General features: G+C 39.9%; 1 protein-coding gene across 6 annotated transcripts in view; it reads left to right on the top strand.

Annotated features, from left to right (window-relative positions):
* Positions 1–18,869, top strand: part of txlng (taxilin gamma) — a 37,330-nt gene that overhangs the window by 14,031 nt on the left and 4,430 nt on the right. For all 6 annotated transcript variants that reach the window (XM_081604949.1, XM_008405028.2, XM_081604950.1 and 3 more), the window contains exons 5-9: positions 6,774–6,944; positions 7,443–7,637; positions 10,430–10,549; positions 16,613–16,687; positions 16,794–16,886. In XM_081604949.1, the coding sequence (XP_081461075.1) occupies positions 6,774–6,944; positions 7,443–7,637; positions 10,430–10,549; positions 16,613–16,687; positions 16,794–16,886 (654 nt within the window). The remainder of the gene's footprint in view (positions 1–6,773; positions 6,945–7,442; positions 7,638–10,429; positions 10,550–16,612; positions 16,688–16,793; positions 16,887–18,869) is intronic.

Genomic DNA, 18,869 nt, shown 5'->3' with positions numbered 1-18,869 from the left:
GACATTATTTGCGTTACGCGTAGTACTCACTTCCGCCTCTGAGTTGTTGACGAAAGCTAAGTGTTGGCGGCATAATGTCCCAATTTTCAAGTTCAGCCCGTGGGATTTTATTGATTGATGATAATGGCCGGCTTTTCATTGTTTTTTGGGGGACCAGTAAGCATCCTTAAAATGACTGGTGTGATGCTTGGAGTACGGCAGCCTTTTTCCTCCAGGAGCTGCTGGTTGAAAGCGAACGGTGGAAAGAGCGCTGCAGGAGAATTTATACAGGTGAGCGGATAGACTGAACACGGCGGGCGGCTGAGTAGTTGATGTTTATAGTATAAATGTATCTTTACGGACAAACCGCACAATAAATTTCATATCACCCCGGTCTCAACAAACAGGTTAAGGAAATCATCGTGGTGGTACATGGCTGGTAGATGAGTTTCAGAGTGTGACGAACGAAGGTGCCGTAAATATCCCATATTGCTTTCTTACTTTCGTCCCCTGGTCTACTTTCTCCTCTCCACCCCCATCTTACGTTTGTTCATTCGCCTCCACCCCCCTCTGCCCCCGCCCCCGCCCCAGCACCTCCTCAAGTCCCCAGCTCCAGGTGACTTTTCCTGTATTCTCAAGCCCAAAGCTTGACAAGTATGGGGCAAGGTGAGAGTTCACTGAAGATTAATACATTAACTAAAAGCTGAATTATAGACATTTTTTACAAGTGTATTTGTGAGCCTGCCTCTTTATTATCAAATTCAATATAATTTCAGATCTTTGTATAACTTTTCTTCTGGTTAACTTAGAAAGTGAGCTATTATTGTTACAGGTTAGTTTTCTAAACTACAATCAAGTAACTGTTGGAGATGCTCAAATATGAAAAATTAGACTGATATTGATATCTGATAGTAACACCGGTGTTATGCCAGATTTACCTATATTTTATTTTATAATTTTTTTTATCCGATTACTCGATTAATCGTAAGAATAATCGATAGATTACTGGATTACTAAAATATTCGTTTACAACAGCCCTAATCCAAGTTAAGTCAGCGGCTCCATAAGGCCTCCCAGGGCTTCAGGGGCCCCATAAATGTTAATATTTTAACACAGACCACAGATAAATAAATGGGTAATACTTTATTTGAAGGGATGTGCATAAGACTGACATGACACTGTCATAAACATGACATAACATCTATCATGAACATAAAGTCTTTATGAGAGTTGTAAGAATTGAGTGCGTATACGAGGAGCCTTCCCATTCCAGAGAAATTTGGTAATTATACTATCAAGTTTGCTAAAAAAGGACCGTGAAAGAAAAATAGGGATGCACTGAAATAAGTAGGAAAAACGTGGCAGGATGTTCATTTTGATCGAGTTAACCCGAGCAACCAACGAGAAGCCAAGCACCGACCAGCGATCAAAGTCCTCCTTAACATGCAATAATAAAGGGGAAAAGTTAGCTTTAAAAAGATCTTTGTATTTGGATGTAATCTGGATCCCTAAGTAGGTAAAGCTCTAGTCTACGACCTTAAATGGCAATGTGTGCAGTGGGTAACTTTTAGCTAACTCATTAACTGGAAATAATTAACTTTTGCTGAGGTTTAATTTATAGCCCGACAGCTGCCCAAATTTACCAAGTGTGGCAAGTACAGCAGGAATAGAAATATTCAAATTAGAGATGTACAAAAGAAGATCATCAGCATATAGAGAAACCTTGGTTTCCATGTCATTCCTCTTAATACCAATAATGCTTGTATTGCATCTAAGCGCTATTGCAAGGGGTCCATCCATCCATCCATCCATCCATTTTCTTGACACCCTTGTCCCTCAGTGGGGTCGGGAGGGTTGCCGGTACCTATCTCCAGCTAACGTTGCAAGGGGTTCAATTGCCAAAGCAAATAGCGGACTCAGCGGGCAGCCTTGGCGCGTAGAGCGACTGAGACAAAAATAGCCAGATTTGGGTATTGTTTGTCCTAATTGATGCACATGGGTCAGAATAAAGTAACTTAATCCAAGACGGAAAATTCTCCCTAAAGCCAAATTTCCTAATCGAGTAGAATAAATATGGCCATTCGACTCTGTTGAAGGTCTTTTCGGCGTCCAAAGATATCACAACTTCATGAGTACTGACAGAGGGTGGGCTGTATATTACATTAAAGAGTCGTCTTATGTTGGACAAGGAGTTTCCATTTTGTACAAAGCCGGTCTGATCTATGCCAACCACAGTGGGAAGCACTGTTTCTAGTCTTAGTACTATTGTTTTTGCAAGCAATTTAAAGTCAACATTAAGTAAACTTATTGGGCAATAGGAAGAACAGAGTTGAGGGTCTTTGCATTTTTTAGCAAGTAAAGTAATTGCCTGATTAAGGGTCTGAGGTAAGTGCCCAGAGGTCAAAGATTCATTGTATACCTCTAAAAGTAGTGGAGAAAGCTTGTCCCAAAATATTCTATAAAACTCACAAGGTTACCCATCAGGGCCATTTACCCCCCGTAGGGTCTTAACTGCTTCAGTAAGTTCGAAGGTGACGATAGGGCTCAAGATTGTCAGCTACATCCTGACCGATGGTAGGAATTTCGAAACCGTCAAAGTTATCAAAATCGGTTACAGAAGGAGTACATTCTGAGGAGTATAATGTCCTATAAAAATCCTTGAAGGCCAAATTAATTTCCATTGGGTTAGTTGTGACACCCTGGGATCTAAGAGATGCGGCAAGAGGCTGACACGCTTCGAATTTTGTGAGCCAGGAGTTTACCAGCCTTATCTCCATGTTCGTAAAACTGGGCACCAGACTGAAGCAACAGCTCAGTAGTATGTTGTGTCATGAGCACATCAAACTCGGCTTGCAACACAAGGTGATCCTTGTACAAAGTGGGAGGTGGTGATATTGCATACAAGTTGTCAATTTGAGAAATGTGGCGTGTCAAAGTACTAATTTTCTCTCTTTGCAGCTTATTTAGGAGATAATTTCCCCTCTGATGAAGGCTTTAAGTGTCTCCCAGAGTAGTGAGGCCGACACCTCAGGTCCTCTATTATTTTCTAGAAAAATAATCTGTCGTGCCACAAAAGATACAAATTTTTCACTTGATAGCAGACGGGTGCCTAGCCTCCACGGTGGCCGCTCAGTGTGGGGTAAGAGTCGAATCTAATATTTATAGAAACTGCGGCGTGATCTGACAGAACAATAGCATCATATTTGCACCCAATGAGAGAGGACAGCAATCTATTATCAATCAAGAAAAAAATCAATACACGTAAAGGTGTGGTGGACTGGGGGAAAAAAAACAGTAAACCTTCTGGGAAGGGTGAAGAAAACGCCAGGCATCATGAACATTAAATTCGAACATAAAGGAGTTAATAATTTTGGATGAGCGTGAAGGCCTGGTTATGTTTGACGAGCGATCCAGCTGAGGATCAAGCCAGCAGTTAAAATCACCTCCCGATATTAAGTGATAAGTGGACAAATCGGGAAGTGACTGGAAAACATGTTTAAAAAAGTATTCGTTATCACAATTAGGAGCATATATATTGGCAAGCGGCACCTCCCGAATTAAACTGTGGCCGGATCAACCACGTTTTTAATGTTTTTCTCAACAAAGTCTGCAGCAAGGGCTGGGTCCTCGAATTAGCGAATTTGCCTGTTGGGAAGAGTGATCCGTAATATTGCAGGGAAAAGAAGCCCAAACTTGATTCTGGGGCAAGAATGGAGTTCCTTCTTCACTTTCGTAAACGATGCACGTTTTTTTTAGCAAATGAGGTTGAATAATCGGGGAAAATGAACACACGTTTTCCTCCGTAGAGTAAGGGAGACGACTCGAGCCCTCCGTAGAATCTCATTCCGTTCTTGAAACAGGGTGACACGGACAACGAACGGGCGCGGTGGGTCCCCCTCTGCTGGCTTGGCCCACAATGTGCGATGAGCCTGGTCAAGGGCAGGCTTAGCATCAAGGCCAAGTAGATCCTGAAGCAACATTGATACAAACTTCGTTGGCTGTTGACCTTCGGATCCCTCTGGTACATCCACAAGGCGGATGTTGTTTAGTCTGGAGCAACCCTCCAAGTCTTCACATTTCTTGGACAACTTTTCCACTTAATACATTTAAGGTATTGACCGATGCCTCCAGGGTAGCTAGCCTCCTGTCCTGATCATTAGCAGCCCACTCCAAGTCCTGAATAGCATTCCCAAACGAGACAATTATAACTTCTAACGGTGTCACAGCAGCTGAGATCTCCCGCTTAATGACATTCGAAACAATGTTCTCAAACCTGTTGAGATCAGTGCGTGAGTCGTTCAGCATCTCCTGCATCTTGGTTAGCAGTATGCTATTAGCATGTGGATCAGCCGGAGCCTCGTGGTCAGCCTTGCTGCGAGTAGCCTTGTTGTTTTTCCTCATGTTTAACTCCGGTACTTACAAGTTGCAAATCAGATATGTATTTTCATTCACTAGTAGTCCAGTCTGTTCTAAAAAAAAAGTGTGTAAGGAGGTGCAAGAATGTACTTTAAACCACATATCCGGTGCTCAGCAGCGCCCCCCAAGACTTCTTTATGTTCATGACAGGTGTTATGTCATGTTTATGACAGTGTCATGTCAGTCTTGTGCACACCCCTTCAAATAAAGTGTTACCAATAAATGTAACAGTTGTTACATTATCAGTGCTGCTAATTTTGATTTAATGGTTTCAGCATATATAAATTAGATTTTAGATTGTTAAACATTTAAATGTAAGATTTTAAGGAGCTGTCAAGTTTACTTTGTAAAAGTTCAAAGAACATTATTCATAGTTACATAGTTAGAATCTGATGATATGAGTTTAATCTGAGTTTAAGCTATGTTTGTTCACAAATACAAATGAGTAAACTGCAATTGTAACTCATTGTTTATAGGTTGACTAATTAAACTACTTCCCCTCTCCCAGTTTTCACTAAATCTAACAAAGAAGCTGTTAGAGGTGCTGATGCTTTTACCAGCAAGAGGAGCTCCTATGTCAAATTTTGCTCGAGGCCTCATACAGCCTTGGACCAGTAATCCAGGATGAAATCCACTGCACTGCGTTCAGAAATGTACAACAAAGCTGCAGACTTAATTTAATGGCAACACTTCTATTTCGTGTCTGATGAATTTTTAATAATTGCCACACAAACTGTTTTGGTTGCTCGAGTTTATAGGACAAGTTTTACAGATCTCTGCGCCGCAGCACGTATTAACTCTGGCTGACTAAGTGGACAAAGCATTTGCATTCATATGATTTGATGCATCTTGTAACTGGAAAAATAATACTAAAATAATATAAAACCAGCGTGATGCGTGACTACAAGGCGAGCGCGAAAGCTCCTCACCGGGCTGAATCTGCATGATGAGGTTAGCACTGGTTCGTTAACTACTAATGCACCAGCCAAGCGGGACCACAAACATAAACTTTACAGGGAAAACAGAGCCACACCCTTGGCAGCGTGTTGAGATGTAAACGCCGCACATAAGTCTGTTATGTGCGGATCTATCTTCCCTGTATGTGCAGCTCTGGTGAAAATGGTGAGATAAATCATTCTCACCACTCCCTCAACACGCACCTCTGAAAGTGTGACTACAAGTTATTCCTGTGGTTCACATAGAGCTGCGCAACCAGTGCTAACACGGTGGGGTTTAAACTCTTACCTTGATATAGAATTGTCCAAAGAAATACAATTCCTTTCAGGGGGTTGATGTAAATATCCATACAGGTCAGCCTGTCCAGTATGAGTGAAAGGAGGCCTGTGCAATCCGCGATGAGGTAAACTTCAGTGATCAAGCAGCGTCAACGCACAGAAGCGCCAGCGGTGTGATTGATCTGCGCTCCCGGCTTTACCATTTAAATTCATCAATTATAAACCTATCTTTAAGGAATAAGTCTGATCTGCCAGTGAAACGCTCAGAGCAACAGAGATGCTTGCAGTCCCGCTTAAAAAAAAAAAAATATATATATATATATATATTTTTTTTTTTTTCTAAAAACAAAAACCATCAACGCTTAGCCTGGCGGGGGGCTCGTAAAGTATGGCGGGCCGACACTGCGGCAAACCCTGCATGACACGTTTGTGGGGCCAGCCAGCTGCAGGATTAAGGTGGAAGTAGTTTGATCTGCTTTAATATTTGTCATTAAATTACGTTAAGTGCAGAGAATGAACAGATCCCTGACCTTTATTGAGCAGTTGGAGGTCTCAGGAATGCTTTTGTGTTCTCTCCTTTAGAACAGAACACCTTCTGAGCCACATGTTCTGTGTTGTGATGTCAACTTTATTTTTGAAAACACAAAATCATTGAATGACTTTGTGAAAGAGACTGACATTAGCTTTCTAAAGCTTGATTTGTGACCGTGTTCACATATAGACCAGCACTGTGACTGGTCTATATGTTTTCTGGCTGATGTAACTTCATCAGCCAGAAGTTTTCTGGCTAATTAACAATCTTGAAAAATCCTCCTGATCTGCAGATGCATTTTTTTTTGTCTGCCTGAAAAAAAAACAAAAAACAAACAAACGTGCAGACATCATATGCATATTTGCAGGTCATGCTGGTTCTATTAGTCAAACCTCTCTCATGGCAGAGTTAAAGAGGACAGGTTGATTTTTAACCTTTTCTGAGGTAGATAAGATCAGTGGATAAGATCAGCCTCACATTTAGATATGGACAAATCACAGATTTTCTAAAATTAAGGAAATCGGGGCTGATTTATTGGTGCATCCCTACAAGATTGTACAGCTTTTATTTACCTTTTATTTTCATGTGTTGTGACTTTGTGGTTGGTTCAGCTAGAGGAGAGCCGTTGTATGCAGAAACAGCTGAAAGCCCTGCAGAAGAAGCAGTCTCAGATTGTCAAGGAGAAGATCCACCTGCAGGGAGAACACAGCAAAGCCATCCTGGCCCGCAGCAAGCTGGAGAGTCTCTGCAGAGAACTCCAGAGACACAACAAGACACTGAAGGTAATGGCTCTCTTCACAAGAATTAGGCTCCTTGAAGTCTACAAAGCTTTGCATACATTTCATTTCATTGCGCACGTTTAAATTTACAAAGCCCTTTATACAGCTAAGATGTTTTCCATTTTAAATTTATTTCTAACAGGTCTGGTTGTTGATTTCCAGTGATGCTAAGCAACACAATGCCCCCAGGTAGTGGAGAGGCAGTTCATAGGTTGGTCACATAGAATTTTTCCAACATGCTCTGAAGCAGACCAGGTCTCTCCCCACCCCTCAGAAACTGGGCCACAAACATGTCTCTAAGACGACCACTGCCTTGCCGAAGCAAATCTACTCTGATACAATGTCAAGTAGTCAGTTTACAGTTTCTATAACAGTGTCATATCTTCAGTTTAGCCCCATGAGAAGATGAAACTAAATATTTACATAACTGTGAGGGTTACACTTAATTTTGTGAGCTACTGTAATAATGTTGAAGCAGATTGGCTCTGTGTTCACTGACAGGAGGAGAACGGCCAGCGGTCCAGAGAGTATGAGGAGCAGCGGAAGGAGGCCATGCTGCACTTCCAGATGACTTTGGGTGACATTGAGGTGCAGATGGAGCAGCACAGCTCCCACAATGCCAAGCTGAGGCAGGAGAACATGGAGCTGGCCGACAAGCTCAAGAAGCTCATAGAGCAGTACGAGCTCAGAGAGGAGGTCAGAACCAAATGTAGCAGTCATGTTGCAGCTTCACTCAGCACCATGGGCAACTTCGGGTTGTTGTGAGTCAGGTTCTAAAAGTGGTTTCTACTGTAGCAGCTTCCCATCGTCTGGTTTAGTTATGCTTCCACTCTGCTTCACATGAACGTTTAGCCTGCCAAGTCACACTTAACCTTCCTCCTGCCACCAGGTCAGTTCAAACTAGAAATTGACCAGTCAGAAATTATTTTGGTATCGGTTTGACAGAACTCCGATATGTGCTGCCGTTTTTTTGTTTTTTGGGGGGGGGTATTGTTGAAGCCAATATTTCTTTGTCTACCTCTGTTTACATGATACAAACGACACAATGATAAATGTTATTCAGAAGTGTTGATTTAAAACTGCGGAAGGGTTTTAAGTTCTTGGAGCATTGCATTGTAACAAGAAATTGTAAAGGAAAAAATAAATCAATGCATGGTTCACAAAGGTGACGGTACATAAAAAACTACACACAAATTCTTAATTGAATTGTTGCAGTAAATACAAATATTGCATTAAATAAATACTGAATATGGACAAAAGAGAAAAAAATATTGAAAAGAAAACTAAGATTGAAGAAAATGAAAATTAAAGAATAGTTATGATGTCACAAATTAAATAATAGTTATGATATTTACATTAATACTGTTAAAAATTATAAACAAATATTACTTTGTCACATTGTGTAATTGAAGAAGTTTGTAAAGTTTTTTTTTTTTTGGTTGCAGTATTTGCCACATAAATTACGTTATCAATTCACTTATGTTTTTATAGTTATTGGAATTTTTGGTAGGATCAGCCCTCCATACAGCTAGGCTTCTCATCACACTTCATCTGTATATCTTCAGTTTAACTTTCACATGTCTGTGATTCTGTGCATGAATGGGTGAATGGCTGGATGTAGCTCAAGAGTCCCCAGACCAGTCCAGTGTTGTATAAAACAGATCATTTACCATTTCTTGCCGAATCTGCCTCCCTTTTTCTGTTCGCTGCTGGTAAATGAGAAACATCTGAGCCACGGAGCGAAGTTGATATTTAGCATCAACTAGTTTTTCCCCCAATGCATCTGCAGATTTGATCTCTGCTATGTAAGCCACATAGACTCAGTCAGTAAAGTTGCCACCAATGACACTATCTGTTGGAGGAAAAATAAGGATTTCTGTCGTTTCCGACATCACTGGCATCAGTTTTGCCTGTTATCATTAGTGCCCCACGCCCCCCAAGCCCTTTGCAGTTGGTAAGTTATGTTTTAACTCCATGATTTTATTATCTGACGGTAAAAAGAATCCGGCAGCTGTTGGACAGTGAAGAGAGTTCATACTAAGGAGAAGTGTTCTTCCAGTGCACATCATCACGTCACTGTGAATTTCCCACATTATAAAAACTTGATTGGAAAATTACCTGCAATCCCGCAGTGAATTTAAAACCCTGAGCACGATGTCAAAGTGAAACAGACACACACTGCTCACAGTGAGGCAGAGATGGACTTTCAAAGGGCAGATACAATTAAACAGCTAAAAATCCATTAAAAGTCGAAAACGTACCTTGATGTTGTTGGCACCTAGTCTTGTAATACTGTAGTATTACCAGCCAGGGAGAGAACAACAGTGCATATGGTCATGTGATCTCATGGCATACTGCTTAATAAGATAATGGATTGACGAATGCATGTATGCGTCAGCTGATACGATACAAAAAACAAAACACAAATATCTGCTGCAGTCCCACTGCTTCACTTTTGAGTTAACATTTGGTGTTTATGAAACGTGTTGGCATGAAGTATGTTATAACAGACTAAATGAAACCAGGCTGTAGTCAGGTGGATGCTTCACCTGACTGACAGATGAATGATTTAGGTGAGATACTGTGAATGTGTCAGAATTTGAGTTAATAAGTTACAACATTAAATTTTCCTTTGGTAGCAATAAAGTATTTTTGAATTTTAAGACTATTAAAATACTCACATCCTGGCAGGCAATTTGCAAAAGGCTAGTGGTCACTTGGTATTCATTGGGGACCACATCTGCCTTCAAATAACTGAAATCTGCCAAAGTTGTGAAGTCTCCACAATAAACACTTTTATTTTAATAGTTTAAACTCCAAATATCATTTATTATGGATAAATACACACATCTAAACCAGTTTCGCTCCAACTCCTCTCCTCATCATTTCTATTGATATTCCTTGTATGAAATGCTGAATAAACATTCATGCTGTTTCCGCAGACCATCTTCGTTGTCAGCTGTTTGGGATTCCTCTCTGTGCTTATGTCACCATGCTTTCTGATTGGCTACCTGTCACATTCAACAGGTTGCGTTCTCGCTCCCAGTCAGGGAAAACCGCACACGCTGCGATAGTTGGGCCAAGACAATCCAACTTGTTGAATATGCCCGGTTTTAAATCGGAGCGGTCCTGATATTCTACGCAATACACCAAACACTGCAGGATGATTGGTTATGATTATCGCAAGCAAGTCGACAATCTTAGAACATTCCGAGTTCTAAGATTGACGACTAAGGGGAAAATTGATGACTTTTTACAGGACAGATGATGTAAAATCATAAACTGTAGTGTGACAGAAAATATCGTCAGCTACTCTGATTATGATCCTTCCAAAAATGCTGTGATCTGGAGCCTGTTCCAGTACTTGCGATTGGAGTGGAACCTGTCACTGCTAGGGAGGTTTTCTAATTCATGGATATAATTAATGAAAATGAAGACGTTTGTGTTCCTGTGCTTGTCTTGCATGCTGACATCGTTTCTTTTTGCAGCACATAGACAAGGTGTTCAAACACAAGGAGCTGCAGCAGCAGCTAATGGATGCCAAGCTGCAAAGAATCACTGAGATGATGAAAGAAGTGGAGGAGAAGCAGCAGCGAGAGAGAGAGTTTGTAAGATAATTTCTTCTTTTTAACTGTCTGTGATATGTATGAGCTCATCAGAACACCTTGGCAGATCAGAATCAGATCATCAGAATATTGTGGCCAAAATGCACCATATCCGTTTTTGCATCCGATCCAACAGAAAATTGGATTGAAAGACATAAGCAGTAAATGGAACATATTGAAGTCAACAGGGCCTGGCTGACAGCTAGTGATTCTTGTGACTATGACCAAGTTGGATCTGGAGTCAATATGTGAACAACCTGGGGTCAGAGCTACACAATACAAGAGGTGTTTTTCCTCTGACAAATTGCGCTCTAACCGGTTAATGTGTGGCTCAGTTCAACCTCAGGTAGTGAGCTTTTCCATTATACGCTGTGTTCCTTATTGTGAGCGGGATATGAGCAGCAGCTGTGTTCAACTCTCTGCTGATGCTTGCAGCAATCCTCGGCAATGGAAAACTTCAGGGTTCTCCGTTGTGACGATGTGTTGCGTATCCTTCATGATGCACAAAAATTCTGGTGTAGATCAGCTGATGTAGTAAGAAGATATAGCTGTTGGAATACCCTGCGGGGTGCAGTGGAGTCAAATTACTATTTAATGGTATTGCTGCTTGTTGGGAGTTAGCAAAGGTCAATCATCAAGTTTGGTGCAAATCGGATGATGTACACAGTAAAAAGAAAAATCCGTAAAAAAACGGAAAATGTCCTGGTAATTTTCTGCCAGTACATTTTCTGGGGTTTTTTTTTTACGGAATTTTCAGCAGAATTTTTTTCAGTAATTTAACAGATTTTTTCCCCGTAATTTAACAGCTTTTATATGTTAAATTTTAAACACAGAAAACTGTTAAATTACAGAAAAAAATTCTGCTGGAAATTCCGTAAAAAAACAGAAAATGTACTGGCAGAAAATTACCAAGACATTTTCCTTTTTTTTTTTTTTTAACAGAAAAATGTGAACTAAATTACGGGAAACTTCCATCCATCCATTTTCTTGCACCCTTGTCCCTTAGTGGGGTCAGGAGGGCTGCTGGTGCCCATCTCCAGCTAACGTTTCGGGCGAGAGGCGGGGTTCACCCTGGACAGGTTGCCAGTCTGTCGCAGGGGAACACAGAGACACACAGGGCACACAACCATGCACACACACACTCTCACCTAGGGGCAATTTAGACAGACCAATTAACCTGACACTCATGTTTTTGGACTATGGGAGGAAACTAGAGTACCCGGAGAAAACCCACCATGCACAGGGAGAACATGCAAACTCCATGCAGAAAGACCGGGGTTGGGAATCAAACCCAGAACCTTCTTGCTGCAAGGCAACAGCTCTACCAACTGCGCCACTGTGCAGCCCTAAATTACGGGAAACTTCTGACTGAAATTCTGTAAAAAAAAAAAAAACTGAAAATATCCTGGCAAAAAGTTACCAGGACATTTTCTGTTTTTTTTGTTTTTTTTTCTTCCAGAATTTCCACCAAAATATTTTCCATAATTTAACAGTTTATGTCAAATATACCATTATTTTGTTAACCCAAAACTGAAATTCTCTTGTCTTTTTACTCTGTCTTTTGTGATATATTCACAAACTTTTTTAAAAAACCTTGGACATTTCCAAATACTTTTGTCTTCCAAACCATTGCAGTCTTTATTCTATACCATATATTAATTATAGTGTAAAATATATTAAAGTTAATGTATTTAATATATTCTTCGCATAATTTTGAAACAAAACTAAATTCTAAATCCACAGGAAATGTAGTTGTAGAACACAAAACACTTAGTTTGAAAGCAGCTCATGCAAAGTGATATAAAAATGAAACCATTCGACAATTTGCAGATTTTATTTTGCAATTTAAGACGTCATCTAATCTTTATAACTAACCTTCGCTATTATATATTAAGTGTTAAACATATTCTTGAGCTTGCTAATGTTTATCTTCTGTACATCACAACTAATTTATTGCATTTTACTATACAAATTTCAACGTATAAATTAAATGTAAAGCAGTCTTGACTCTAGTCTTTGTAGTCAAACAATTTTGTTAATTACTATAAGATGGAACATACAAAAAATTGCTTTGGAACATGAAAATCATAGTTGTAAACAGGACCAACATACTTCAAAATAAATGCCAAAAGTCAACCACTATTTTTATGAAATACAGGTATAAATATTTAGTTAAAAATCAAATGCTACATAAACCCAGCCTAAGGCCAACGACAGTGGAAGACACTGGATTCATGAGTGTGTGCTCTCATTACCTCTAGTCGCTGTGAACATAACAGTATTTTACAGTATTTTATGTCTATGTTCTGCAAAAAAAAGGTTAATCCAACTCTGAGGTCCAGTTACCAAGAGCTTGAAATGTTCAGTGATCAATTCTTGTGCTTCGCAAAGGTTCTTGGTGCACCAAGTTTGATGAGATGATCAATCACGTTTAAACTTCAAAAGGCTCAAATTTTCTATGGATTCCCAGTCATTCAGTTCATTAAGGAACTTGAGCCATCTGGGATGCAAAGCTGCTTCTTCACCTTCTGCATAGTGTCAGTCGACCTCGTTCAGGGTTTGAGCCCAGAAAAACTCTAAACAAAGAGAATGGATACTCAAGTTTAACACAGAAACACTTCATGTTATAAATGTACTTTTTACAAAATGCTTCTAAATTACATTACAGCGGCACATCACCTTGCTCATCAGTGTCTCACCAATTGCTAATCGCTCTTTCACAAACAACATTGAGTAATTTTGATGAATTCTGACAGATAAAAAATCTACACTGCGAGTGTGTCAATTGCAGATTTCTGGCCAATCTTTAAAAATCTGACTTGTTAATTCTGATTTGGTCCATACTGATTGTCTTGTCTGAATATTGCTAAATGCAGAAAACGTCAGTGGGTTGGCAACAGTGGGGTGACTATTGATAACTTGCAAACATGGAGACATGACCTGGTGGGTCGGTCTATCAGTCAAACGTCTCTAACAGGAGAGGAAAGCTTTGATTTTTAGATCTTAGCTGAGGTAGATAAGATCAGTGGATGAAATCACTTTCACATGTATTGGCGGATCACCAATCTTCAAAATTAAGAATTTGGGGAAGATTTATTGGTGCACCCCTAGCATACACAATACACAAATATTTTCTTGAGAAAATAAAAACATACACTGATTTTTTTCATATTTGTTAAAATAAAGTCACCATGTCTTGATTTTATGTTATGAGACGTATAATTTGTGAAAATAACAAACTCCTCCACTCCCCCTGTGCTACTATTTCCATCTGAAGAAATCCATCACTCCCAACCAAAACCAACCAATCAGAGACAGGAGGATAGTCTTAGCGCTGTCAATCAACCTCTTCATGCTGTCAATCAATTTACCATTATAGGAAAACCGCTTATCCACTGTCATCGGTGTCCATGCTAACTAGCCTTAACATTCATCCTTAACATTCATGAGAGGTTCCGTTAGCTGCAGCGTAGCCAAACGCAAGAGATCGGTGAGAAGTGGGATGAGCAGCACCACAAGAGTTTGTGATTGACACGCTAAGACCTGCCTCCTGGCTCTGACTGTTTGAATTCAGTTAGCACTGGCTAACAGAAGAGCTAAATTTTTTTCCACAGATTATCTCTCATGCAATATCACGACACAGTGACAGCTTCAACAAATATGTAAAAAAATGTGTTACATAGTGCTGCATTAGACATTATTAGAAAGAGACATAACTATGTTATTGTAGAAAACACCACATATTTCTTAATTTAAACTAAAGGTTTAACAGGTTGAGTAAAACAAAAACAAATGTACACACCTATTATAAAAATGCCTAGGTGCTTTCCAGGAAAAGTTAAGTTAAAAAGCAGGATTGAGACATAAGTAGCATGACGCCATGAACGGTTAGCTTTCAGTTCAGTTTGACTTGAAAAAATGGCCGGTACTTTGAGTTTGGTAAAATACATGAATAGTAATACAGCAATCATTGCATTTTACTTTTATAATACACAAGCAAACACAACATTGTAAAAATAATATACACCTTTTTTGTAAAAAAAAAGACAGCAAAATAGTTTGCAATTATAGACTGTGCCAGAAGTCTCATGAAGTCAACTACAAATATTTAAAAACATTATTCACAGAAAAGAATGTGTTCTTATTTATTTTACTTTACCAGGGTGGTGGCAGAATGGTAACTCCATCTCTTAATCCAACCGAAGTCCAAAAGATATATGTTCCAGGGTCTGCTTGAAATGTCGTTTGACCAGTTTTCGCGCTTTGCGAAGGTTCTTGTTCCCATGATGCAATGCATAAAATGGAAAATACAGTGCAAATACCTGTAAAACTAAAACGGAAAAATTCCTTCAAATTTCTACTGTACATTTACCCGTTTTTTGTTTTTTTTACAGTGTATGTATGATGTAGACACAACCATATGCAAACAGTGAGGGATTAGAATTCTATTTTCTATTATAGCTAAACTATAACATAATATAGTAAATCATGAGCCAATCAATACATACGGTCAAATGTCACTCAAATGGTTTTGGATCGGTCCTGCTATTTTTACCCCTGAGGTAGATATGAAAATCTGGGAACTGCCAGGCAAAGCTGCGGCGGATCTGGAAAATGAATCTGGCTGTGGCGGTATGGACTGTGCCTTTAAACTAGAATGTCAGTGAGATGAGTTGGCATAGCAAAGTAGACCTGCTTTGGGGGAAAATATAAACTAGAATCTTCTATACACAAAAAGAGTAGCGTTCTTATTCTTTGTAGGACGCAAGAAGTACAGGAAGATGAAAGGGGGTAGCAGCTTTGAGCTTCCTGCTAGGCCAGCTTGCACTCATGCTGCCAGGACTTCTGGTACCAACACTCATGAATCTCTCTTTGAATACTTGATCTTAGTCCAGTGGTCTGTAAGACTCAAGTCGGAGCTGGCATGCCAAAAAAACCAAAAGGGATTAAAGCTTTAAGAGTCAGATGCGAGCGGCATGCTATGGCCTTTAGAATAGTGGTTCTGATGTTTAATACTAATGAGTTTTACACAGTTTTCTTTTTTAAGTACAGTGATCCTGATCCTACGGAACGGGTTGCGTTCCGAAAATAACCCGCAATAAGTGAAATCCGTGAAGTAGTTACCTTTAGTTTTTACAATTATTATACAGCAAATTAAATACTCTATTGAAACCAAAGAACAAAACCTGTTTTCAGGTCAGCGGATGTGCGTGTTCATCAATCGGGCCTTAATGTGATCCGGAGTCATGTCATTAAAACGTCTCCTCCAAGCTGCTTTGCAAGATTCACAGCTATATCTACGGCAGAGCGACGGATCTCGTCAAGCGAGCCTCCGGTCGGGTTCTGCGCTGCCTCTGGACAGTTTTTTTTTTTTTTTTTTTTTTTCCAGCTGGCATTCAAAGTTTTCAGCTTTCCATCTCCTGAATGGCCAATCTGTATTACTTATATTTAAATACCGTAACGTTATTGGCACACAGGTAGAGAAGGAGCTCGGAGACTGTTTAGCCAATCAGGACGCAGAACACAATGCTCTGTGAAAAAAACTGCACAAAAAAATCCGAAGCAGCGAGACCGCGAAAGGTGAACCGCGTTATAGCGAGGGATCACTGTACACTCTAAAAAGCTGTGTGATACAAGTGAGTTTCAGTTCTAGTCCTACTCAGGCTGCTAACTCACACTCAAACGGGCAGTATTATGTATTTTCCAGGCACATAGTGCTGTTTTATATCACAATCAAGTAACTGTTTCCTTCAGTTGTTATAAATATGCTGTATATATCAATAGTCCAATCCAAGCAGTCATGCTTGGATTGGACTATTGACCACTCTGGGTTAGTAGTCACCCCTCTACACCAGGATGAGATGGCTCTCCGCTGCTACTTTCTTCTTTCTCCATGGTGGCTCTTCGTTCTGAACACTGGGGAGGTTGACAAACTGTGAACTTTGTAGCAGCATCAGCCGTGTAGAATGGAACATAAGCACCTAAACTGTTAGCAGGACTGAAGAGGAAAAATTAAGTCTTGAAGCCTAGTTCAGGGTTAAACATTTGTCTGTTGTGGCATTTCAGCTGCTGAAGGACGCCACAGAGTCCAGGCGCAAATGTGAGCTGATGAAAGAGCAAGAATCTCAGCTGAAACAACAGGTGAGCTGGTCCAATCAGGATGGATGCTTCTGCAACACAATGTGCTGTAATAAAGTAAACGTAGTGTTGTACAAATGAGCTCTGGTATAATGTTCTCTCCTCTCAGCTCTCCCTGTACATGGACAAGTTTGAAGAGTTTCAAAGCACTTTGGCTAAAAGTAATGAAGTCTTCACCACTTTCAGACAAGAAATGGAGAAGGTGAGCTTTGGATCTTCACCTCTTTGTGTCTTAATGGTTAGACAGCATCCTCAGGCCTACGACTTTGACATCATTTAACTAGAGAAGAACATTCTGTCTCACAGCTGTGACCTCTCTAAAAAGTTCACAGCAAAATTGTTCCATCAAATCAAATCAAATGGAACCAGAGACTTGAGTTCAAAAAGTAAGTCAGACTCAAATTAGACTTGTGTCCTGAAGACTTGTTGCTTGACTTAGAAAGATCATGATGTCCTCCCACAGAGCTCCCATCTCTGCCTGGAGATTCCTGCTAGGAGTCGCTGCTTCAGAATGATTCATTCAGCTTTTTAGGGTCACTCTGAGTACCAAGACAACATACATTTTTATCTTATTGAGGAGGTGTGGAGGAGAAGGAGTTGCGTGCACGAAGATCAGAAAAACTCATTCCATAAAGCTCGGGCAACCAAAACAGTTTCTGTGGTGCTCATTAAAAACTCAATAGACACGAAATGGAAGAGCTACTAAAGCCACATAAATTAAATCTCCTCGTTTGTCCCTCTGTGTCCAGCAGAGATGTGCAGTGCATTGGATTTAGCTCATCATCCAGGGCCACTCCAAGGTTGTATGAGGCCTTGAGCAGAATTTGATTTAGGGGCCCCTCTTACTGCTAATAACATCAGCACCACCAACAGTATTTCACCATGAACTTAAGGAAATCTGGAAGAGAGGGCCTTGTTTAATTGGTCAACTTTAAAAGTCATCAGTTATAATTTTAATTTATCTAGAAGTATTTGTGAACAAATAGAGCTCAAAAGATTAAACTCATAGCAACATCAGATTTTAGCTGTGGTAACGAAACAATCTAACTATGAATTTTGTTCTTTGAACACTTACAAAATAAACTTGGCAGCTCCTTAAAATATTAAGTGTATATGTTAATTTAAAATCTTTTAATTTATTTATGCTGGAACCATTAAATCAAATTTAATGGCATTGATATTCTCATTAAACAAATGTTAATTTATACATCTGTGATTTGTATTGCAATGTTAGCATTTATGGAGACCCTGAAGCCCTGGGGGCCTGATGGAGCTGCTGACCTAATTTGGATTTAACAGAAGTGCAAATAATTGATATTTTAATTGTATTTTATGATTTGTTGTTTTTCTGACTCCATTGTTGCAGGTTTAAGTACTGTCAGCAATATCTTCTAGTAGCATAATTATCCAGTAATATTTTTACTAGAGGTGTGCTGATCGATCGGCCACCAATCATAATTGGCCGATTTCCGTGAAAAAGTGTATGATCGGTGCTCGCCAATCAGACTCGTGTTGCCAATCACCAAAACCGATCACATTTATCTTGCTTTGCAGCCTGCATGTGCAGCTTATCTCCTCTTTCCTGCACATTGCACAAGTGCGCAGCAACAAATCCTGTCATGTGGAATTATAACGCTCTTGAGAATGAATAAGGAAGTTTGCGTATTGCGGTGGAAAATTACCTCGGCGGTGAAGCATGTCAAAATGCATCAACACAACGAATCTAACAGGGGATTTAAAAAACAGGCACTTGATGGGAGTATAGCCATCTCGAGGTTCACTGCAGGAAATAGAGCTCATCCAGAGCGGCCAGACAGCAGGTAAAGCAGCGCACAACTACCAACTCACCCGGATTAGTATCACAATCAGAAAGCTAAACAAATACCTGAAAAGTAAGTCAAGTCTTGGAGCTGACGGTGTAAGACGCTGGTTCTGTTGTTGCTCTTGTACCGCCGCTAGTAGTAGTAATATTTCACAGACATAGCGCCGCTCAACCTCCACCAGACAGTGAACTCTCACACCGAACGTCTGCTGAAAGCTGCAGCATGTAACAAAAAAAAAAAAAAGATTTTAGATATGAATTAAAATATGTCTATTATGTCTAAATTAGGTGAATTTATTGCCAGATAATTATTCCATTTTGCCAAACAATAGTATTATTTATACCTAAAATGAAAAATTAACA

This window comes from Poecilia reticulata, chromosome 3 (genome assembly GCF_904066995.2).
Source record: "Poecilia reticulata chromosome 3, P_reticulata-male-v2, whole genome shotgun sequence".
NCBI lineage: Eukaryota > Metazoa > Chordata > Actinopteri > Cyprinodontiformes > Poeciliidae > Poecilia > Poecilia reticulata.
The sequence above is the reverse complement of the archived record's forward strand: the minus strand, read 5'-3'. Positions and strand labels throughout refer to the sequence as shown.